The 24,797-nt window shown below is 47.3% G+C and overlaps 1 protein-coding gene across 8 annotated transcripts in view; it reads right to left on the bottom strand.

Moving 5' to 3' along the window:
• nr1h4 (nuclear receptor subfamily 1, group H, member 4) overlaps window positions 1–24,797 on the bottom strand; it is a 110,879-nt gene that overhangs the window by 67,195 nt on the left and 18,887 nt on the right. For 5 of the 8 annotated variants that reach the window (XM_068050175.1, XM_068050177.1, XM_068050176.1 and 2 more), the window contains exon 2: window positions 10,497–10,620. The exons of 1 other annotated variant lie outside the window; for it this stretch is intronic. In XM_068050175.1, the coding sequence (XP_067906276.1) occupies window positions 10,497–10,590 (94 nt within the window). In that variant the 5' untranslated portion in view covers window positions 10,591–10,620. Of the gene's footprint in view, window positions 1–4,885; window positions 5,074–10,496; window positions 10,621–24,797 lie in introns of those variants that run through there. 2 more of the 8 variants (XM_068050179.1, XM_068050178.1) reach the window with 2 other exon arrangements.

Raw genomic sequence — 24,797 nt, 5'->3', positions numbered from 1 at the left:
GGTGGCTTTAAAAATACTTCCCTTTGAAATTTCTCTCCTTGCAAAAATGCTGCTTTGATTACAATGGACTTACATTCCCATGAGTGTGTCACTAAAAGGGCGAGGAAAATCCTCAAACTTGCTTTTCCTGCTGTTGGGGAGTCTACTCTAACTTCCTGGTCGTCTTCCTGGTACCTCAAATTCCGAGCTACAAGTCTGGCCTTAGCTTTATACGTACCATCGGGAAGTACTTTCTCTGTACAGATCCATCTATGGGGCAATGCTGGTTGTCCTCTATCTGGCATCTCCATGTATACGCCAAACTCTCTCCAACTGCCAAGCTCTTTTTTCTTGGCATCCTTTACCAACCTACCATCTAACTTGTTAATAGCTACTAGAGCTTTTCTATCGTAAGGGCTCCTACTTCTTGTGGCACTCCTCGCCTGCTCTCTGGTCCTTGCTCTTGTGAAACCACATCCCCTACTAGATTTCCTATCCCTTTCTAGACTGCTGCTACGCGACCTGTCCCTCCTACAACCAGACTTCCTTTCACAAGTTCATGACATTTTCCTTGGACTATGGTCATCTTCAGGCCCACTGTCTGAACTTACCCTGTGTACCCTGTTTGTATTTCCCTGTGGCCTTTCCTGCCCTTCCTCTAATGGTGGCTTTTCTCCATTCACTAGCCCCCTTCTGGCATATATGTCACTCTAATCCCAACTTTTGGTGGTTAACCTGTGGGATAAATGGCCTTATCTGGATCTTCACTATCACTTGGTCCACTCAGTCAGCCCATTATCTGCCACAATCTGTTGCTCGTAAAGGTCCAACATATGTGCATGCCAAGTACATGGTGCATCGTCAGTGTCCATCGATTGTTCAGATTCTGTAAATGTATAATCAGTGCCAATAAGCCACGAGGAATGTACTCTAATGATTTGGTTGCCTTGTTGCAAAATTACCATTTTGCCATCAGTGCCTATAACTTTTCCTGGGCCTCTCCATTCTTTCTGCCCTTCTCTTTTGTAATACACCATATCCCCAGTATTAAAATTCTTTTCTGATGGCCTGATCCGATACCTCAAAGCTCTCCTGATTTTTTCTGAAACCTCCACCTTAATAAATGCTCTTCTCCCTGCATACATGGCATTCAAATGTTCCGCAAAAATTGAACTAATTGTCGTCCCCTCTAAAGCTGGGGGATGATCCCACATTACCGAAGGTATTTTCAGATTCCTGCCATAAACTAATTGATATGGGCTGTAGCTCCCGACCATTTGAAGCATGTTTTTTGCATGTTCTGCTCACACCAGAGCAGTAGTCAATTTACAATTTGGATGGTCGGCTAAAATTTTTCAAAGCATTTCGTCAATCACAGCGTGATTTCTTTCACAAATCCCATTACTAAAAGGACTTTCTGTTGCTGTGTGCATTGCTACAATGTTCATATTTTTACACATGCTCGTGAACTTATCATTGGCAAATTTTCCTGTCAGTTAGAAATCTAGTCGGTGTTCCCAATCCCATTCCTATCCACCTGTCCATTATCTTCTCCACTATTACGTTTTTGTCTTTACTATAAATTACCTGACAGACTGAATCTAGTCGCCACATCTATAAAGTGTAGAAGAAAAATGTTTTTGTCTTTATCCCATACCTTCAAGTCCATCGCTACAGTTTCATTAAAGTCCCTTGCTAATGGGAGACTCACTATGGGTTTCGATGCGTCCTCTTGTATTTTTTACAGATATCACATTTTTCACTGATATCTTCGATAAGTTTAGTGTAGTCATCATCTATTACCCCGCATCTTTTCACAGAATCTTCAGCCTATGACAAGATGGATGTGCAAACTGTTGATGTAGTTTTGAAATAATTTGCCTTTTCTCCTTTAAATCCCGACCCCCGGACGCTATTAATATTTCTTTAACATCCTGCTTAGAGATGTTAGGTCTCGCTAAAGGAATACAATAATGTCCCGACTGTGTAAACCGCAAAGCTACAGATTTCCCAAAGACAATCGCCTTCTCATGTTCCGTATCCAATTTCATCCGAGCCTTTTTCATAGTTTACTTAACAGCAAAGGTATTTCACTGGATACTACATCTGTATTAATAAAATGGTTTACCCCTGCTATTTTACACAGAATTACCATTCTTTTTAGTGATTTCAACGTGTTTAGTTTAGAGATACAGCACTGAAACAGGCCCTTCGGCCCACCGAGTCTGTGCCGACCATCAACCACCCATTTATACTAATCCTACACTAATCCCATATTCCTACCAAACATCCCCACCTGTCCCTATATTTCCCTACCACCTACCTATATTAGTGGCAATTTATAATGGCCAACTTACCTATCAACCTGCAAGTCTTTTGGCTTGTGGGAGGAAACCGGAGCACCCGGAGAAAACCCACGCAGACACAGGGAGAACTTGCAAACTCCACACAGGCAGTACCCAGAATTGAACCTGGGTCGCTGGAGCTGTGAGGCTGCAGTGCTAACCACTGCGCTACTGTGCCGCCCAAACTGTGTCGTCCCCAAACCTGAAACAGATAGAACTGTCATATTCTTTGACCACACCTCGGTCTTCCTTACTTAAAGAATCCATGTAACACCTTAAGCAGTCCACTCTACATACTGTGGATGTACACCCACTGTCCAGTACTACACAATTGAATCAATCTGTGACTCGGACACTCATTACTGGACTGAAGCTTCTCATGACCAGTACAATTCCAGCTGATTGATCAGTGGCGTCATCCTCGCCTTCTGAACGTTCCACGTTATGTGTCATCTCAAAAATCCTTTTTTTCCTTTTTGGAAAATGTAACACATAATGATCATTTGAGTCACATTGGAAACACCTGTTGACCACCCCTTGGTGATTCCTGGGGTTCATCCTTCTGCCATAATTACCTAAATCCTGCCATCTGTTATAGCTGCCAAAAGGGTCTCAATCCTCATTCGTTTTGTATGAGACTCGTACTGACGTCTGGGCCAATATTTGAAAGGCCTCGAAATGCTGCTAGCATTGTATCCTCCACCTTCGCTGTCACCGGTGAAGAGCCCACTTGCATCATGAAAGCGGCCGGAAAGGAATGTTTTGCCAAAAAACTTTTCAGGGCGTCAGACATCAGATCAAAAAGCGTATCCTTTCTTTGAATCTAACTCCAGTTTATACCAAGAGCCTATCCATGTTCAATATCCAATTTGAAAGCTGGTGCTGATCTAGCAATTTCCTAGTAGAATCACTGCAACCTTGCATAAAAACTCCATGATATATTGTTCAATGGAAGAACCATCTATTTTTCTAAATTTAACAAAGTCCGACCACGTCTCATAGGCATTTAATATCACCTTTCATATAAATTTTATCCATAAATTTGAAGAGATTGTCCAAACCTTTCTCATTGTCCAAATGATGAGCCTTTAGCTCTGAGAACACTTTTCCACTGATCTTGCTTCTGGCGGGAAGTGAAAGTGCAAGGGCTATTCCTTGCCTCAGTAAGGACGTAACCTGTATCCATAGATAAACTTCATTCTTCCATTGATCGTAAGGTTCAGCTTCACAAAACAGCAATGGAATTACTGGATCAGCTTCATAAATACTGTGGCTACAAGAGCAGGTCAGAGGCTAGGAATCCTGAGGCGAGTAACTCACCTCCTGACTCCCCAAAGCCTGTCCACCATCTACAAGGCACAAGTCAGGAGTGTGATGGAATACTCTCCACTTGCCTGGATGGGTGCAGCTCCAACAACACTCAAGACGCTCGACACCATCCAGGATAAAGCATCCGGCTTGATCGACACTCCATCCACAAACATTCACTCCCTCCACCACCGACGCACAGTGGCAGCAGTGTGTACCATCTCCAAGTCGCGCTGCAGCAACGCACCAAGGCCCCTTCGACAGCACCTTCCAAGCCCGTGACCTCTACCACCTAGAAGGACAAGGGCAGCAGGTGCATGGGAACACCACCACCTGCACATTCCCCTCCAAGCCACACACCATCCTGATTTGGAACTATATCGCCGTTCCTTCCCTGTCGCTGGGTCAAAATCCTGGAACTCCCTCCCTAGCAGCACTGTGGGTATACCTACACCCCAAGGACTGCAGCGGTTCAAAAAGGCAGCTCACCACCACCTTCTTATGGGCAATTAGGGATGGGCAATAAATGCTGGCCTAGCCAGTGATGCCCACATCCCATGAACAAATAAAAACAAAATGTTAATTGACCTGAACCAGACTGTTACCGATGACCACCACTTAGTTCCAACAAAAGGTCACCGATCTGAAATGTTTACTCTGCTCCTCTCTCCACAGATGCTGCTTGATCTGCTGAGTTTTTTTTCCAGCATTTTTTTCTTTTTATTCCCACCGCTAGCATTTTGCAGAAAGATCTCATTTACACAATGTGCTGCTCCGAGTTAGAACCTCCTGAAAACAACAGGTATATATCATTGTAAAGGTTCTCGATATATTGAAAAAGCATTTGAAATACAGTTCCCTTGAAGAATAATCTTTCACTTGACAAGTAAAGACAATACCCAGATTTGGCCAAGAGTTAGAAAATGTTTTTTCATGGACTAGTTTTCTTTTTAGCACATTAATACAACAACACACAACCATTATCTTTATGTCTAAAATGCTATTTCCTTCCTTTATGAAATGAATAAAGCTCTACCATGATGGGGTAGTTCATCCTTAAAGAACATATTAATCCTACAAATTGTTTTAAAACGAGCGTTGCCTCTAATTCAGAACCGAGCTGAGACCTTTCTGAAAGCTAGCATTGCATTCTACAGTGTTGAAAGGGTTAACTATGTCAGCAATCACTGCTCTCAGGCTAGGCTTACACTACACTGTGCCTAGTACAGGGTGGTAATATAATCACCTCCTACCTTTCACAGTCTTCATTCTAACCAACTCCTTGGCAGGCGTGAACGTAAAGCCTCCTTCTGTCCCCACAGCGTCTAACAAATATTTGGTGGTCTCGGAGAAAGAAATTCTCGGAGGCTAAAGAGGGAGGCAATTCCTATGTATGGAGAGCAGAGAAGGAGAGAAATCTTCCTCCACTGAACTACCTTTAACGACTTCCCCGGGTTAATTGTTTAGTTAGGTCAGAGACTAAAGGTTACTAAGCTTACTCATTAACTCCCCTGATATCAGGCAGCTGAAAGAATGCCTCACACACACATCCAAGTGTTCAGACTCTCCCTGAATGCTAATAACTCTGGCATTCAGGGAGTTTGGAAAATGCCATTGCACTCCATTGGGAGTGTTCCAGTGCTAGGAAACATCATATTCCAATATCACACTCATACCCTTATATCACAGAACAGAGAATGGAAACCACATAACATGGGAAATTGAACCCTGCTTTTTAACCCAATTTGTGGATCACAAATTGTATTGTTTCTTAAAGTGTAATTTGGGATAATCCGAGTCCTCACCTCACCTTTTCTTTGTTGTCCAAGATCTGTTGACAAATCAACTCTACTTTACCAATGACTGCACTTCAAAAGTACTTCAATGGCTGTAAAGCATGTTGGAATGTCCTGGGGTCATGAAAGGTGTGACAGAAATTTCTTTTAACTGGATGGACAAATTGAATGCCTGTTTCTGCACCCAGGCCAATGAAATGGATTTCAGAAGGGATTGGATGATACAAAGGTTTAGCACACTGATCCTCTCTCATTGGAGTCTAGCCCAAACTAATCAGGTGAAATTATCCTCTCTCCAGTGACTGTTATGGTCTATGTGAAATGTACATCTCAACCCAGTTCCTTGTAGCGGTGAATATAGGCAGAAAATTAATTGAATTTGCAAACTCATTTTGAAAGTCTATAAGAATCCCAGTTTGTTTAATCTGTTTGGGGTTGAGGGATTTCAGTTAAGTGGAGAGATTAGAGAAGCTGCACTGGTTTTCTTTAGTGCAGAGAAGGTTAAGGGGAGATTTAATAGAGATGGACAAAATGTTGAGGGGTTTTGACAGAGAACAAAGGGAGGAACTGTTTTCAGTGGCCGGAGGGATGGACACAGATGAGAAAATGTTTTATGCAGCGAGTTGTGATCTGGAATGCGCTGCCTGAAAGGGAGATTCAATAATAACTTTCAAAAGGGAATTGGATAAATATTTGAAAGGGAGAAAATGTCAGGCTATGGAGAAAGCTGTGGGGAGGGGTTAATTGATAGCTCCTTCAAAGAGCTGGCACAGGAATAGTGGATCAAATAGCTTCCTTTTGTGCTGTCTGTGTAATAATCCTATGATTCTAAAAATGGTTGATTTGGCGCTGGAATATAGATGGTGCTGTTTGAGGTTCAGTTTAAGCCACACTGTTGGTGCAGGGTTTTCGAATCATCCCTTGTGGAGACAACATCTAGGAAAATGTAGTCATTAGATACAAAAAAATCATAAAGGCCAATGGAATGTTAGCTTTTATAACTAGTGCTCTTGAAAATAAAAAGGAGGAAGTTTTGCTACATCTATACAAGGCCCGGTAAGACTGCCCCTGGAGTACTGTGTACAGTTCTGGGAACTGCACCTTAGCAAGGATATATTGATCTTGGAAGGAGTACAGTGCAGATTCACCAGACTGTTACCACAGCTCCAAGGGTTAGACTATGAGGAGAGATCACATACTTCTATTCCTTGGAACAAAAAGATTAACGGACTTCTCTGTCTCCATTTCTGGGGATGGGCTATCAACAAAGATCCATTTTTTTTATTCATTCATGGGATGTGGGTGTTGCTGGCCAGGCCAGCATTTATTGCCCATCCCTAATAATAATCCCTCATTATAAGCCCACTGACTTCCACAGCTACCCAGATTACACTTCCTCACACCCTGCCTCCTGTAAGGACTGCATTCCATTCTCTCATTTCTCCATCTCCGTCACATCTGTTCTGATGATGCAACCTTCCACAACAGTGCTTCTGATATGTCTTCCATTTTCCTCAACTGAGAATTCCACCACTCCACCCCCAACTGTTGTTGGCACGGCCCTCGACCGTGTCCGACCCATTTCCTGCACTTCTGCCCTCACCCCTTCCCCTCCCTCCTAGAACCATAATAGGGTTCCCCTTGTCCTCACTTTCCATCCCACCAGCCTCCGTATTCAACGGATCATCTTCTGCCATTTCCGCCACATCCAGTGTGATGCCACCACCAAACACATCTTCCTCTCCCCTCCCCTGTCAGCATTCCGAAGGGATCATTCCCTCCGCGACACCCTGGTCCACTCTTCAATCCTCCACAACACCCTAAACCCTTCCCATGGCACCTTTCCATGCAAGCGCAGGAGATGCAGCACCTGCCTTTTTACCTCCTCCCTTCTCACCATCTAAGGCCCAGATAAAACAGAAAATTACATATACTTCTTTCAGTTTAGTATACTGTATTCACTGCTCACAATGCGGTCTCCTCTACACTGGGGAGACCAAACGCAGACTGGGGGAACCACTTAGCGGAACACCTATGGTCAGTCTGCAAGCATGACCCCGAGCTTCCAGTGACCTGTCATTTTAATTCTCCACCTTGCTCTCATGCTGACATCTCTATCCTGGACTGTTCCAATGAAGGTCAACGTAAGCTTGAGGAAAGCACCTTTTCTTTCGATTCAGCACCTTCGAACTTTCTGGACTCAACATTAAGTTCAACAATTTCAGGCCCTAATCTCTGCCCCCATTCTGATTCCTTTTCTTTGCATACTTTGGCCTTAATCTTGTTTTTCTCCTGATTTTGCTTTCGGACAGCAGCTGTTCATTATTCTGCGATTCATGCCTCCTCTAGAAATCTTTTGTCTCTTTACTTGTTCGATTACCACTCCCTTTGGCTCTACCCCACCAACTCTTTTTGTCATTTAATGTCTCCCATCTTCCACCCTATCACAGACCTTCTCTTGTGTCATTTTTCCTCCCTCCCCCATTTGGCCTACTTAAAACATATTGCATTTCTAACTTTTCCCAGTTCTGATGAAAGGTCATCAACCTGAAACGTTAACTCTGTTTCTCTCGCCACAGATGCTGCAAGAGCTGATGAGTATTTCCAGCATTTTCTGTTTTTATTTAAGATTATGGGGCGATTTGATTGAGGTTTTTAGGACTTTGAAAGGAATTGATAAAGTAGATAGAGAGAAACTTATTCTGCTACTGGGGGGAGCTCTAGGACAAGGGGACATAAAATAAGAACCAGACCATTCAGGAGAGAAGTTAGGAAACACTTCTTCAGACAGAGGATGGTAGAAGTGTGGAACTCTCTCCCACAAAAGCAGCAGATTCTGGGATTCCATTAATATTTGAAGATCAATAGATTTTTCTTAGACAAGGGTGTTAAGGAATATGAAACCAAGATGGGTGGATGAAGTTATGATGCAAATCAGTCATGATCACATTGAATGGTGGAACAGGCTTAAAGGGTTGGATGACTTCCTCCGGTTCCTATGTCTTTGCCTCACTTGTCCCTGTCACAACACATTCCATGTTGTAGCGACACTTCGTGGTAACTTTGACTAACAGTGCTAAACGTGTGACATGGATTTAGACGTCTGTTAAACATCTCTCTCCACTTTCCTTTCCATTAAGTCTTTCCATCTAAAAACAGATTATCTGGGGCTCACCACATTGCTGTTTGTGGAGTCTTGCTCTGCACAAATAGGCTAGAGCGTTCCCCTAGATTACAACAGTGACTACACTTCAAAGATTGGCTGTAAAGTGCTTTGAGACGTCCTGAGGTTGTGAAAGTTGCTATATAAATGCAAGTTCTTTCTTTGATTGCACCGCCAGAGGTAAAAGGAAGCAGGACTCCAGATTCACAATCCCACCACACATCCTACATCAGTCACTCACCTTTGGCCACTCAACTTCCTTAGCTTCACATTTGGCATATGTGAAGCTAAGGATAGTAACTGGTGAAGAATGAGTGAATGATGCACAATGTGCGGTATTTTTGACATCTCAATGTGTAGCCCATAACCATCAAGTCTTTCCCTAAATAGATATTCCTTCAACTTCTTTCTAGTTAACAGGAAGTATTTAATCTATCTAAATTGCTCAAAATATACTGGGAAAGGTCTGACCAATGAGAGATTGTACCCCTTCGCTGGACTGAATCAATCTTCAGTCTGCTCAGTCACATGTATGTCCATTATGACTCAATACATGTAAACAGCAGTCTATTGCAATGTCAGCTCAGAAGAGCAGGCAAGAGACAGATAGAATTCAAAACCTGTTTAACAGTCCCAACACTCTCTCTAATCAAATTAAAAGGGTTCACGTGAAACATTAAGTTCCAAAATCAAACTGAGCCACTGCTCTCAGAGTGTTATTAATGGCAATATCTGTCACTCGAGGCAGCCTGAGCATTCTAGGTAGAATATTGAACCTTTCTGGATGATTAATGAGCTGTAATTTGGTTTAAGGCTTTTAGTGAATCTCTAGGAGTTATACGGGGTTCTGAGTCCTATTCATCTGCTGCACTGACAGTTAAACAAATCTACAATGTTCTTATACACATTGGCCAGACAGGATCAGTGGGAAATTCTGAAGCCTATTCACACAGTGAGGATCGTTTTGACTTTGAGCGATAGTTTAACAGAGTCAGCAGCCCATTTTACATTTCTCCCCATTCTTATTTCGGGTGAGGGCAATCAGGAGAGATGTAAAATAGGCTATAATAAAAACAAGAAATGCTGGAAATACTCAGCAGGTCTGGCAGCATCTGTGGAGAGAGAAGCAGAGTTAACGTTTCGGGTCATTTCGGAACGGGCTGTAAAATAGGCTGATGATTCACTATCGCATAAAGCCAAAATTACACCCAGGACCATTGTAATCCCTTGTACATATTTACTATCATTAAAATAGAGGCTTAAATATATACATTTATAAATCTGTGAGAAGGCGTTGGTAATGATCTTCAGTGCAGAGTAATTTACCAAATGGCATAATCAAATTAAATTCATGCATTTGGGCAAAATTTCACCCAGGAGTACATTTTGGCAAATCAAAATTTTCCATCCTTTAAATTCAATCTGTTAAAATCTTGGGAGTTGCAATGCCTGTGATCTTACAATATATCTTCCCAGCAAGTACTCAGTTCTAGCCAACTGCAGTGCCGGGAGACATATCCAATCATAGAATAGTACAGCACAGAAGGAGGCCATTCAGCCCATCAAGTCTGCATTGGCTCCTTCAAAAAGCATCTGAGTTTGCCTCACTCCCCCGGACTCTCCCCATATCCCCGCAATTGTTTTCTCCTTCAAGTAGTGGTGTGAATAAAAGAACATCAGGATTTAACCAACATCACTAAAACAGATTATCTGGTAGTTTTCTTATTGCTCTTTGTGGGATCATGCTGTGCACATATTGGCTGCTATGCTTTCCTCCATCACAACAATGACAACGTGTCAAACTTGCTTCATTGGCTGTAAAGCATTTTGGGACATCGTGAGGGTGTGACAGACGCTATAGAAATGCAAGTTCTTTCTCCCTTTCTTTCTTCGATATGACCTTACCAAAGAATGAGGGGTCAGTGAGACAAAATCCATCTGAGGGTGTAAACTGACTGTGCCCCAACATATTCACCTCAGACCTCATCCACTGCTTCATCCAGACACCACAAGTGATTGGTGAACAATTCTGCAAGACAGAAATTGCAAAATCCATTACTTTGGTGATTTGTTACATCTATTTAATTTTTAATTTAAGCTGAGGAAATATAAAAACATAATCACTGCAGAAGAGAAAGACCAGACGTATTAATGCATTAATTTTACATGAGTCAGTGTAGTAGCATAAGACATATTTAGAAAATGTTTAACTGCTCAAGGCTAGGAATCTGGTGATAAGATTTATCAAAGTAGCAGCACTAATGACAGTAGATAGGGAAAAACTGTTCTCATTGGTGGAAGGATCGAGAAGGTGATTGGCAAAAGAAGCAATGGTGACATGAGGAAAAACATTTTCATGCAGCAAGTGATTAGGATCTGGAATGCGCTGCCTGAGAGTGTGGTGGAGGCAGGTTCAGTGAGTGTTTAGGATCTGGAATGCACTGTCTGAGAGTGTGGTGGAGGCAGGTTCAGTGAGTGTTTAGGATCTGGAATGCACTGTCTGAGAGTGTGGTGGAGGCAGGTTCAGTGAGTGTTTAGGATCTGGAATGCGCTGCCTGAGAGTGTGGTGGAGGCAGGTTCAGTGAGTGTTTAGGATCTGGAATGCACTGTCTGAGAGTGTGGTGGAGGCAGGTTCAGTGAGTGTTTAGGATCTGGAATGCACTGTCTGAGAGTGTGGTGGAGGCAGGTTCAGTGAGTGTTTAGGATCTGGAATGCACTGTCTGAGAGTGCGGTGGAGGCAGATTCAGTGAGTGTTTAGGATCTGGAATGCACTGTCTGAGAGTGTGGTGGAGGCAGGTTCAGTGAGTGTTTAGGATCTGGAATGCACTGTCTGAGAGTGCGGTGGAGGCAGATTCAGTGAGTGTTTAGGATCTGGAATGCACTGTCTGAGAGTGTGGTGGAGGCAGGTTCAGTGAGTGTTTAGGATCTGGAATGCACTGTCTGAGAGTGCGGTGGAGGCAGGTTCAGTGAGTGTTTAGGATCTGGAATGCACTGCCTGAGAGTGCGGTGGAGGCAGGTTCAGTGAGTGTTTAGGATCTGGAATGCACTGTCTGAGAGTGTGGTGGAGGCAGGTTCAGTGAGTGTTTAGGATCTGGAATGCACTGTCTGAGAGTGTGGTGGAGGCAGGTTCAGTGAGTGTTTAGGATCTGGAATGCACTGTCTGAGAGTGCGGTGGAGGCAGGTTCAGTGAGTGTTTAGGATCTGGAATGCACTGTCTGAGAGTGTGGTGGAGGCAGGTTCAGTGAGTGTTTAGGATCTGGAATACACTGTCTGAGAGTGTGGTGGAGGCAGGTTCAGTGAGTGTTTAGGATCTGGAATGCACTGTCTGAGAGTGTGGTGGAGGCAGGTTCAGTGAGTGTTTAGGATCTGGAATGCACTGTCTGAGAGTGCGGTGGAGGCAGGTTCAGTGAGTGTTTAGGATCTGGAATGCACTGCCTGAGAGTGCGGTGGAGGCAGGTTCAGTGAGTGTTTAGGATCTGGAATGCACTGTCTGAGAGTGTGGTGGAGGCAGGTTCAGTGAGTGTTTAGGATCTGGAATACACTGTCTGAGAGTGTGGTGGAGGCAGGTTCAGTGAGTGTTTAGGATCTGGAATGCACTGTCTGAGAGTGCGGTGGAGGCAGGTTCAGTGAGTGTTTAGGATCTGGAATGCACTGTCTGAGAGTGTGGTGGAGGCAGGTTCAGTGAGTGTTTAGGATCTGGAATACACTGTCTGAGAGTGTGGTGGAGGCAGGTTCAGTGAGTGTTTAGGATCTGGAATGCACTGTCTGAGAGTGTGGTGGAGGCAGGTTCAGTGAGTGTTTAGGATCTGGAATGCACTGTCTGAGAGTGTGGTGGAGGCAGGTTCAGTGAGTGTTTAGGATCTGGAATGCACTGTCTGAGAGTGTGGTGGAGGCAGGTTCAGTGAGTGTTTAGGATCTGGAATGCACTGTCTGAGAGTGTGGTGGAGGCAGGTTCAGTGAGTGTTTAGGATCTGGAATGCACTGTCTGAGAGTGTGGTGGAGGCAGGTTCAGTGAGTATTTAGGATCTGGAATACACTGTCTGAGAGTGTGGTGGAGGCAGGTTCAGTGAGTGTTTAGGATCTGGAATGCACTGTCTGAGAGTGTGGTGGAGGCAGGTTCAGTGAGTGTTTAGGATCTGGAATACACTGTCTGAGAGTGTGGTGGAGGCAGGTTCAGTGAGTGTTTAGGATCTGGAATGCACTGTCTGAGTGTGGTGGAGGCAGGTTCAGTGAGTGTTTAGGATCTGGAATGCACTGTCTGAGAGTGTGGTGGAGGCAGGTTCAGTGAGTGTTTAGGATCTGGAATACACTGTCTGAGAGTGTGGTGGAGGCAGGTTCAGTGAGTGTTTAGGATCTGGAATACACTGTCTGAGAGTGTGGTGGAGGCAGGTTCAGTGAGTGTTTAGGATCTGGAATGCACTGTCTGAGAGTGTGGTGGAGGCAGGTTCAATCAAGGCATTCAAATGGGAATTGGACTGTTATCTGAAAAAGAAAGAATGTGCAGGGCTACAGGGAGTGGCACTAAGTAAATTGCTCTTTTGGAGATCCAGCACAGACATGATGGGCCGAATGGCCTCCTTCTGTGCTGTACTGTGAACGATTCAGTGATTCTGAAATGCAATTAGAAAGGAATTTCAGCCTAAGGTTTCTCTCCGCTGGCTTTCTCACCACTATCCAGATGTTTGCATGGCTGGGGAGGTGTGTTCATGATGTCTCTAGGCTGCGCCATATCTGAATGGGACAGACTGTATGGACCAGTGGATCCTTTCTCATTGATGACACAAAGATTGGTGGTATAGTGAGTAGGGTCGACAGGAGAATAAAATTACAAAGAGATGTTGACAGATGATTGGGCAAAACAGTAGCAGATGGATTTCAATGTAAGTTCATCCATGTTGGACCAAATAAAGATAGATCCAGGTATTATTTAGATGGTGAAAAGCTCGAAACAGTGGAGGTCCAAAGAGATTTAGGGGTCCATGTAAAGTGTAGTAAATTAAGTACAAAAAAAAATCAAAAAGGCCAATGGAATGTTATAGCTGGAGGACGAGAAGAAGAATAGCTCCAGCTATACAAAGGAGAGAACAGACCACATCTGGAGGACTGTGTACAGTTCTGGACACTGCACCTCAGGAAGAATGTCTAGTCATGGAAGGTGTGCAGCACTGATTCACTGGAATGTTGCCACAGCTCCAAGAGTTAGATTATGAAGAGAGATGACATAAACTAGGCTTCTACCTCCTGGAATATCGAAGGTTAAAGGGTGATTTGATTGAGGCTTTTAGGATTTTTAATTGAATTGATAGGGTAGATAGAGAGAAACGTTTTCCGCTGGTGGAGGGAGTCTAGGGCAAGGGGACATAACCTTAAAATCAGAGCTGGGTCATTCAGGAGAGAAGTTAGGAAACAATCCTTCAGACAAAGGGTGGTGGAAGTGTGGAACTCTCTCCCACAAAAAGCAGTGGATGCTTGCTCAATTAATCATTTAAAATCTGAAATCGATAGATTTTAGATGGGTAAAGGTATTAAGGGTTACAGAGCCAAGGCGAGTAGATGGAGTTAAGATACAGATCAATAATGATCTAATTGAATGACAGAACAGGCTGGAGGGGATGAATGGCCTCCTCCTATTCCTATGCTCATATTGGAGTAGATTTCCACCTTGTGCTCTCCAGGTGCAGATCCTTGCAGGCTGAGCGCACGCATTGCAAACTTTGGTCAATGCCCTCTGTGAACTTTGTGAATTAAAATTAATGAACATAACAACATAAGAATATAAGAAATAGGAACTGGAGTCGGCCATTTGGCCCTTCGAGCCTGCTCCGCCATTCAACAAGATCGTGGCTGATTTTCTACCTCAGCTACATCTTCCCACAATATCTCCATATCTTGAATATACTCAATGACTGAGCATCCACAGCTCTCTGGTGTAGTGAATTCCAAAGATTCACAACCCTTTGAGTAAAGAAATTTCTTCTCATTTCGGTCCTTAAATAGCCAACACTTTATTCTGAGACTGAGATCCTTTGTTCTTGTTTCATCAGCCAAGGGAAACATATTATCGACATCTACCCTGGTCCTCCTCCTTAAGAATTTTATATGTTTCAACGAGATCACCTCTCGTTCTTCTAAACCCCAGGGAATATAGGCCCAGTCTACTCAAATCTCTCTTCATAGGACAATCCCCTCATCCCAGGGACCAGTCTCGTAAACTTTTGTTGCACTCCCTCTCGGGCAAATATGTCCTTCCTTAGGTAAGGAGATCAAAACAGCACACAGTCCTCCGGATGTGGTCACACCAATGCCCTGTATAATTACAGCACAGTAATTCTTGGAAGGGAGTACAAGTCTAAACACTCCATCATTCTCTGTTGCCGTATGAGCCTCACCACCAGGATCACTAAAGACAGAAACTTTTCTTTGTTGAACGTTATTCATTAAACTAAATTGTCAGGGATTACAAGGGTGAGTTCAAAGATTGTGTAGTAGGGCCCATGGGGTAAGCAGATTGGAGCACTTCTTCCAATAAAAATTCACTTTGCTCACCGTCACTCACTCAATCCACAACACATGGCTGTTAATTAACAGCGTCAGCAGAGTCTGGGAATTTGGAATTGATTCTGTGTGGCTCAATGCTAGCTCATCAATCTGGAAAGATGATCAGCTGTTATACTGTCGGACATAGCTTCCAACTTTGGTGTGCACAATAGATTCACCAAATCAAAAACTGTTGAATGGGAGTTGTGTTGCCCAATAGGTTCATGCAGCACAAAAGGAGGCCATTCAGCCCATCCTGTCTGCGCTGAAAGAGCTATCCAATTAATCCCACTCCCTCTGTTCTTTCCCCATAGCCCTGCAAATTTCACTAACAGACATGTAACAGGCCCATACTTTGTGAAAAAAAAAGGATAAATCTCAAACAAGCAAAAAAAAATGTCACTGGCCTTTCATTCCTTATAAAATTATATGTCTCTTGTCCCACAAATAGTCATTTAACAAGCATTACATCATTGCTAATGGCCTGTCTGCACATATTTGCCAACTGTGCTCTTGATCATTTTTAAAGTTAAGGCAGGGTATTAAATCATTAATATATTAAACTGCAAGACCAGATTTAATAGCTTTTGCCATAAGATCAATTGAGGCCTTATTTAAATCCTTGTTCTGCTATTTGTATCATGCAGCAAATTTATTTAAAAGGTGGTGATTTCTAAACAAATTTACTGTTAGAACGTAACAAGGCAGCTTTACATTTTAATTGCCTTCTCATTAAAGCATCAAATGTTGAAGCAAGGGGAGAGGAAATTCAGTTGTGGAGGGTCACACGTTGTAAGGGGACGCACAATTTCCCAAGCTTTGGACATCAGCTGTGGCTCAGTGGGAATTACATTAGGTTCAAATCTGAGACTATAGTCTTGTGTTTGTCATTCTGACTCTGACATTGCAGGTCTCGTCTTTCTGATGAGACATTAAACTGAGGCTCTGTCTGCTCTCTCAAGCAAACGATCCCTTGACACAATTCAAAGAAGTGTAGGGGAGTCATCCCCAGTGTTCTGGCCAATATATCAAAAATACTTCATTGGCTTTAAAGTGCTTTGTGACATCCTGAGGTCAGTAAAGGTTCTTCCTTTCTGTCATGTGTTCAAGTGAAACATCACACTCAGGCAGTAAAGACAAAAATTGACAACGTTCTCTCTAATAAGTTATTCTGCAGATAATGTTGATTGGTCATTTTTTAATTCTAGGCATTTATCTTTAAATTTAAACAACATTTTGTGCATTGAAATCTCAACCTGTAATCAAAAGGCTTTGAAATTGGTAACATTATTCTTTTTTAAATTGCATTCAGAGAAATGTACTGTGATTTTCTGCCAGTGGAAATTAAAATAACCAGATAGAAAATCGCATGCCTGCTCAAATGGAGTTAATTCCAAAACCGTGGCTTTTATCCCCTCGGAGGACAAGGGCAGCAGGTGTATGGGAACATCACCAGTTCCCCTCCAGGTCACACACATCATCCTGATTTGGACATATATCGGCCATTCCTTCATCATCAATGAGTCAAAATCCTGCTTCACAATATTCATATGCCCAGCTAGCCTTTGCAATCTTGTAGCTCATTTCACAAATGCAATACAACAATAACATGTAATTGTGTAGTGCCTTTAACATAATAAAACATCACAGGCTTCACAGGAGCTTTATACAGCAAAGTTTGACACCAAGCTACATAAAGAGATATTAGGACAAGCGGCCAAGAGTTTGGTTGAAGAGATAGGTTTTAAGGAGCATCTTAAAGGAAGAAAGAGAGTTAGAGGGGCGGAGAGGTGAAGGGAGGGAATTCCAGAGCTTAGGGTCTTGGCAAATGAAGGGACGGCCACCAATGATGGAGCGATTAAAATCAGGAATGTCCAAGAAGCAAGAATTAGAGAAATGCAGATATCTTGGAGGGTTGTGGGGCTGGACGAAGTTACAGAGATAGGGAGAGGTGAGGGGCTGGAGGAGGTTACAGAGATAGGGAGAGGTGAGGGGCTGGAGGAGGTTACAGAGATAGGGAGATGTGAGGGGCTGGAGGAGGTTACAGAGATAGGGAGAGGTGAGGGGCTGGAGGAGGTTACAGAGATACGGAGATGTGAGGGGCTGGAGGAGGTTACAGAGATAGGGAGGGGCGAGGGGCTGGAGGAGGTTACAGAGATAGGGAGAGGTGAGGGGCTGGAGGAGGTTACAGAGATAGGGAGAGGTGAGGGGCTGGAGGAGGTTACAGAGATAGACACGGTGTAGGGGCTGGAGGAGGTTACAGAGATAGGGAGGGTGTAGGGGCTGGAGGAGGTTACAGAGATAAAGAGAGGTGAGGGGCTGGAGGAGGTTACAGAGATAGGGAGAGGTGAGGGGCTGGAGGAGGTTACAGAGATAGGGAGAGGTGAGGGGCTGGAGGAGGTTACAGAGATAGGGAGAGGTGAGGGGCTGGAGGAGGTTACAGAGATAGGGAGAGGTGAGGGGCTGGAGGAGATTACAGAGATAGGGAGAGGTGAGGGGCTGGAGGAGGTTACAGAGATACGGAGATGTGAGGGGCTGGAGGAGGTTACAGAGATAGGGAGGGGCGAGGGGCTGGAGGAGGTTACAGAGATAGGGAGAGGTGAGGGGCTGGAGGAGGTTACAGAGATAGGGAGAGGTGAGGGGCTGGAGGAGGTTACAGAGATAGGCAGGGTGTAGGGGCTGGAGGAGGTTACAGAGATAGGGAGGGTGTAGGGGCTGGAGGAGGTTACAGAGATAAAGAGAGGTGAGGGGCTGGAGGAGGTTACAGAGATAGGGAGAGGTGAGGAGCTGGAGGAGGTTACAGAGATAGGGAGAGGTGAGGGGCTGGAGGAGGTTACAGAGATAGGGAGGGTGTAGGGGCTGGAGGAGGTTACAGAGATAGGGAGAGGTGAGGGGCTGGAGGAGGTTACAGAGATAGGGAGAGGTGAGGGGCTGGAGGAGGTTACAGAATTAGGGAGAGGTGAGGGACTGGAGGAGGTTACAGAGATAGGGAGAGGTGAGGGGCTGGAGGAGGTTACAGAGATAGGGAGGGGTGAGGGGCTGGAGGAGGTTACAGAGATAGGGAGAGGTGAGGGGCTGGAGGAGGTTACAGAGATAGGGAGAGGTGAGGGGCTGGAGGAGGTTTCAGAGATAGGGAGAGGTGAGGGGCTGGAGGAGGTTACAGAGATAGGGAGAGGTGAGGGGCTGGAGGAGGTTACAGAGATAGGGAGAGGTGAGGGGCTGGAGGAGATTACAGAGATAGGGAGAGGTGAGGGGCTGGAGGAGGTTACAGAGATAGGGAGAGGTGAGGGGCTGGAGGAGGTTACAGAGATAGGGAGGGGCGAGGGGCTGGAGGAGGTTACAGAGATAGGGAGGTGAGGGGCTGGAGGAGGTTACAGAGATAGGGAGAGGTGAGGGGCTGGAGGAGGTTACAGAGATAGGGAGCGGTGAGGGGCTGGAGGAGGTTACAGAGATAGGGAGGGGCGAGGGGCTGGAGGAGGTTACAGAGATAGGGAGGGGCGAGGGGCTGGAGGAGGGTGCAGAGATAGGGAGGGTTGTGGGGCTGGAGGAGGTTACAGAGATAGGGAGAGGTGAGGGGCTGGAGGAGGTTACAGAGATAGGGAGGGGCAAGGGGCTGGAGGAGGTTACAGAGATAGGGAGAGGTGAGGGGCTGGAGGAGGTTACAGAGATAGGGAGGTGAGGGGCTGGAGGAGGTTACAGAGATAGGGAGAGGTGAGGGGCTGGAGGAGGTTACAGAGATAGGGAGCGGTGTGGGGCTGGAGGAGGTGACAGAGATAGGGAGAGGTGAGGGGCTGGAGGAGGTTACAGAGATAGGGAGAGGTGAGGGGCTGGAGGAGGTTACAGAGATAGGGAGAGGTGAGGGGCTGGAGGAGGTTACAGAGATAGGGAGAGGTGAGGGGCTGGAGGAGGTTACAGAGATAGGGAAGGGCGAGGGGCTGGAGGAGGTTACAGAGATAGGGAGGGGCGAGGGGCTGGAGGAGGTTACAGAGATAGGGAGAGGTGAGGGGCTGGAGGAGATTACAGAGATAGGGAGAGGTGAGGGGCTGGAGGAGGTTACAGAGATAGGGAGAGGTGAGGGGCTGGAGGAGGTTACAGAGATAGGGAGGGGCGAGGGGCTGGAGGAGGTTACAGAGATAGGGAGGTGAGGGGCTGGAGGAGGTTACAGAGATAGGGAGAGGTGAGGGGCTGGAGGAGGTTACAGAGATAGGGAGCGGTGAGGGGCTGGAGGAGGTTACAGAGATAGGGAGGGGCGAGGGGCTGGAGGAGGTTACAGAGATAGGGAGGGGCGAGGGGCTGGAGGAGGGTGCAGAGATAGGGAGGGTTGTGGGGCTGGAGGAGGTTACAGAGATAGGGAGAGGTGAGGGGCTGGAGGAGGTTACAGAGATAGGGAGGGGCAAGGGGCTGGAGGAGGTTACAGAGATAGGGAGAGGTGAGGGGCTGGAGGAGGTTACAGAGATAGGGAGGTGAGGGGCTGGAGGAGGTTACAGAGATAGGGAGAGGTGAGGGGCTGGAGGAGGTTACAGAGATAGGGAGAGGTGTGGGGCTGGAGGAGGTGACAGAGATAGGGAGAGGTGAGGGGCTGGAGGAGGTTACAGAGATAGGGAGAGGTGAGGGGCTGGAGGAGGTTACAGAGATAGGGAGAGGTGAGGGGCTGGAGGAGGTTACAGAGATAGGGAGAGGTGAGGGGCTGGAGGAGGTTACAGAGATAGGGAAGGGCGAGGGGCTGGAGGAGGTTACAGAGATAGGGAGGGGCGAGGGGCTGGAGGAGGTTACAGAGATAGGGAGAGGTGAGGGGCTGGAGGAGGTTACAGAGATAGGGAGAGGTGAGGGGCTGGAGGAGGTTACAGAGATAGGGAGAGGTGAGGGGCTGGAGGAGGTTACAGAGATAGGGAGGGGCGAGGGGCTGGAGGAGGTTACAGAGATAGGGAAGGGCGAGGGGCTGGAGGAGGTTACAGAGATAGGGAGGGGCGAGGGGCTGGAGGAGGTTACAGAGATAGGGAGAGGTGAGGGGCTGGAGGAGGTTACAGAGATAGGGAGAGGTGAGGGGCTGGAGGAGGTTACAGAGATAGGGAGAGGTGAGGGGCTGGAGGAGGTTACAGAGATAGGGAAGGGCGAGGGGCTGGAGGAGGTTACAGAGATAGGGAGGGGCGAGGGGCTGGAGGAGGTTACAGAGATAGGGAGAGGTGAGGGGCTGGAGGAGGTTACAGAGATAGGGAGAGGTGAGGGGCGGGAGGAGGTTACAGAGATAGGGAGAGGTGAGGGGCTGGAGGAGGTTACAGAGATAGGGAGAGGTGAGGGGCTGGAGGAGGTTACAGAGATAGGGAGAGGTGAGGGGCTGGAGGAGGTTACAGAGATAGGGAGGGGCGAGGGGCTGGAGGAGGTTGCAGAGATAGGGAGGGGCGAGGGGCTGGAGGAGGTTACAGAGATAGGGAGAGGTGAGGGGCTGGAGGAGGTTACAGAGATAGGGAGAGGTGAGGTGCTGGAGGAGGTTACAGAGATAGGGAGAGGTGAGGGGCTGGAGGAGGTTACAGAGGTAGGGAGGTGAGGGGCTGGAGGAGGTTACAGAGATAGGGAGAGGTGAGGGGCTGGAGGAGGTTACAGAGATAGGGAGAGGTGAGGGGCTGGAGGAGGTTACAGAGATAGGGAGAGGTGAGGGGCTGGAGGAGGTTACAGAGATAGGGAAGGGCGAGGGGCTGGAGGAGGTTACAGAGATAGGGAGGGGCGAGGGGCTGGAGGAGGTTACAGAGATAGGGAGAGGTGAGGGGCTGGAGGAGGTTACGGAGATAGGGAGAGGTGTGGGGCTGGAGGAGGTTACAGAGATAGGGAGAGGTGAGGGGCTGGAGGAGGTTACAGAGATAGGGAGGGGCGAGGGGCTGGAGGAGGTTACAGAGATAGGGAAGGGCGAGGGGCTGGAGGAGGTTACAGAGATAGGGAGGGGCGAGGGGCTGGAGGAGGTTACAGAGATATGGAGAGGTGAGGGGCTGGAGGAGGTTACAGAGATAGGGAGAGGTGAGGGGCTGGAGGAGGTTACAGAGATAGGGAGAGGTGAGGGGCTGGAGGAGGTTACAGAGATAGGGAAGGGCGAGGGGCTGGAGGAGGTTACAGAGATAGGGGGGGCGAGGGGCTGGAGGAGGTTACAGAGATAGGGAGAGGTGAGGGGCTGGAGGAGGTTACAGAGATAGGGATAGGTGAGGGGCTTGAGGAGGTTACAGAGATAGGGAGAGGTGAGGGGCTGGAGGAGGTTACAGAGATAGGGAGAGGTGAGGGGCTGGAGGAGGTTACAGAGATAGGGAGGGGCGAGGGGCTGGAGGAGGTTACAGAGATAGGGAAGGGCGAGGGGCTGGAGGAGGTTACAGAGATAGGGAGGGGCGAGGGGCTGGAGGAGGTTACAGAGATAGGGAGAGGTGAGGGGCTGGAGGAGGTTACAGAGATAGGGAGAGGTGAGGGGCTGGAGGAGGTTACAGAGATAGGGAGAGGTGAGGGGCTGGAGGAGGTTACAGAGATAGGGAAGGGCGAGGGGCTGGAGGAGGTTACAGAGATAGGGAGGGGCGAGGGGCTGGAGGAGGTTACAGAGATCGGGAGAGGTGAGGGGCTGGAGGAGGTTACAGAGATAGGGAGAGGTGAGGGGCGGGAGGAGGTTACAGAGATAGGGAGAGGTGAGGGGCTGGAGGAGGTTACAGAGATAGGGAGAGGTGAGGGGCTGGAGGAGGTTACAGAGATAGGGAGAGGTGAGGGGCTGGAGGAGGTTACAGAGATAGGGAGGGGCGAGGGGCTGGAGGAGGTTGCAGAGATAGGGAGGGGCGAGGGGCTGGAGGAGGTTACAGAGATAGGGAGAGGTGAGGGGCTGGAGGAGGTTACAGAGATAGGGAGAGGTGAGGTGCTGGAGGAGGTTACAGAGATAGGGAGAGGTGAGGGGCTGGAGGAGGTTACAGAGATAGGGAGAGGTGAGGGGCTGGAGGAGGTTACAGAGATAGGGAGAGGTGAGGTGCTGGAGGAGGTTACAGAGATAGGGAGAGGTGAGGGGCTGGAGGAGGTTACAGAGATAGGGAGAGGTGAGGGGCTGGAGGAGGTTACAGAGATAGGGAAGGGCGAGGGGCTGGAGGAGGTTACAGAGATAGGGAGGGGCGAGGGGCTGGAGGAGGTTACAGAGATAGGGAGAGGTGAGGGGCTGGAGGAGGTTACGGAGATAGGGAGAGGTGAGGGGCTGGAGGAGGTTACAGAGATAGGGAGGGGCGAGGGGCTGGAGGAGGTTACAGAGATAGGGAGGGGCGAGGGGCTGGAGGAGGTTACAGAGATAGGGAAGGGCGAGGGGCTGGAGGAGGTTACAGAGATAGGGAGGGGAGAGGGGCTGGAGGAGGTTACAGAGATAGGGAGAGGTGAGGGGCTGGAGGAGGTTACAGAGATAGGGAGAGGTGAGGGGCTGGAGGAGGTTACAGAGATAGGGAGAGGTGAGGGGCTGGAGGAGGTTACAGAGATAGGGAAGGCCGAGGGGCTGGAGGAGGTTACAGAGATAGGGAGGGGCGAGGGGCTGGAGGAGGTTACAGAGATAGGGAGAGGTGAGGGGCTGGAGGAGGTTACAGAGATAGGGAGAGGTGAGGGGCTGGAGGAGGTTACAGAGATAGGGAGAGGTGAGGGGCTGGAGGAGGTTACAGAGATAGGGTGAGGTGAGGGGCTGGAGGAGGTTACAGAGATAGGGAAGGGCGAGGGGCTGGAGGAGGTTACAGAGATAAAGAGGGGCGAGGGGCTGGAGGAGGTTACAGAGATAGTGAGAGGTGAGGGGCTGGAGGAGGTTACAGAGATAGGGAGAGGTGAGGGGCTGGAGGAGGTTACAGAGATAGGGAGAGGTGAGGGGCTGGAGGAGGTTACAGAGATAGGGAAGGGCGAGGGGCTGGAGGAGGTTACAGAGATAGGGAGGGGCGAGGGGCTGGAGGAGGTTACAGAGATAGGGAGAGGTGAGGGGCTGGAGGAGGTTACAGAGATAGGGAGAGGTGAGGGGCGGGAGGAGGTTACAGAGATAGGGAGAGGTGAGGGGCTGGAGGAGGTTACAGAGATAGAGAGGTGAGGGGCTGGAGGAGGTTACAGAGATACGGAGAGGCGAGGGGCTGGAGGAGGTTGCAGAGATAGGGAGGGGCGAGGGGCTGGAGGAGGTTGCAGAGATAGGGAGGGGCGAGGGGCTGGAGGAGGTTACAGAGATAGGGAGAGGTGAGGGGCTGGAGGAGGTTACAGAGATAGGGAGAAGTGAGGTGCTGGAGGAGGTTACAGAGATAGGGAGAGGTGAGGGGCTGGAGGAGGTTACAGAGATAGGGAGAGGTGAGGGGCTGGAGGAGGTTACAGAGATAGGGAGGGGCGAGGGGCTGGAGGAGGTTACAGAGATAGGGAGAGATGAGGGCTGGAGGAGGTTACAGAGATAGGGAGAGGTGAGGGGCTGGAGGAGGTTACAGAGATAGGGAGAGGTGAGGGGCTGGAGGAGGTTACAGAGATAGGGAGAGGTGAGGGGCTGGAGGAGGTTACAGAGATAGGGAGAGGTGAGGGGCTGGAGGAGGTTACAGAGATAGGGAGAGGTGAGGGGCTGGAGGAGGTTACAGAGATAGGGAGAGGTGAGGCCGTTGAAGGATTTGAAAACAAGGATGAAAATTTTAAAATCAAGATGTTGTTTAACTGAGAGCCAATGTAGATCAACGAGCACGTGGGTGATGAATGGGTGGATGGGTCTTGGTGCGTGTGGACAGGGACAGCAGTTTTGGATGAACACAGAATTGATACAGAAATAGACTTCAAGTTATGACTGATTCTCTGACCACCAATGTTGCAATTTTGAAGCTAAATGGTATTATTTTAATTTTAACCCATATTTCAGCGGATGGATTAGCAATGAATTAATTAACGAATAAATATTTTACTGGCATATTCGGCCAATATCAACAAAGCTTCCTAGAAATAGCTTGATTTTGTTTCGAGTGGTCTGCGCATCCATAAGTTTAATATAATGGTGCACAGCAACTCAAAGCTGTAAATTATTTATAAAATAAGCTGTTTCTCTGAGAACTTGAAAACATCAAATAATGTTTTACTGGCAGTATAATTAAGGGGATTAGAAAGTTACTGCTGATAAATGACATTTTTCCATTGTGATTGTTCACTCCAAATTTTAATTTTGTTCTTGGTCGTGTGTTGGTAATATATTGCGACGTTTTCTGAATCTGTAGAATTTTAACACTAATTCCAGTATTTAAAAGTTACCTATGCAAATAAATTCTTGAACTTGTATAGAAAACTTTAGTGTTAAAACATGCTTCGAAAATTGGCATGTGTAAACAGATGGTGAGACTAAAAGGAGTAATGGCCAAAAGCTTTGAAGAGATGGTTATGGAGTACGTTTTTAAAGGTAGAGACAGAGGCAGATTGTTTTAGGACAGGAGTCCCAGGGGCTGAAAACTGTGCTACCATTTGGAGTTTGGACCACAGGAACAGGGGGAGGTCATTCAGCCTCTCTAACCTATTCCGTCATTCAATTAGATTATGACTGATCTTAATTCCATTTACTTGCCTGTTTTATGGAGGGTCGGAGTCAGAGGAGGATTAGATGTTGGACCAGCTTGGAGAGAAACAGTCCTACTGTGGACTTGCGTCAAACCATTTAATCTCCTGAGGAAAGCAATCCTGTACCAA

The sequence above is a fragment of the Heterodontus francisci genome, chromosome 18, assembly GCF_036365525.1.
Source record: "Heterodontus francisci isolate sHetFra1 chromosome 18, sHetFra1.hap1, whole genome shotgun sequence".
Lineage (NCBI taxonomy): Eukaryota > Metazoa > Chordata > Chondrichthyes > Heterodontiformes > Heterodontidae > Heterodontus > Heterodontus francisci.
The sequence above is the reverse complement of the archived record's forward strand: the minus strand, read 5'-3'. Positions and strand labels throughout refer to the sequence as shown.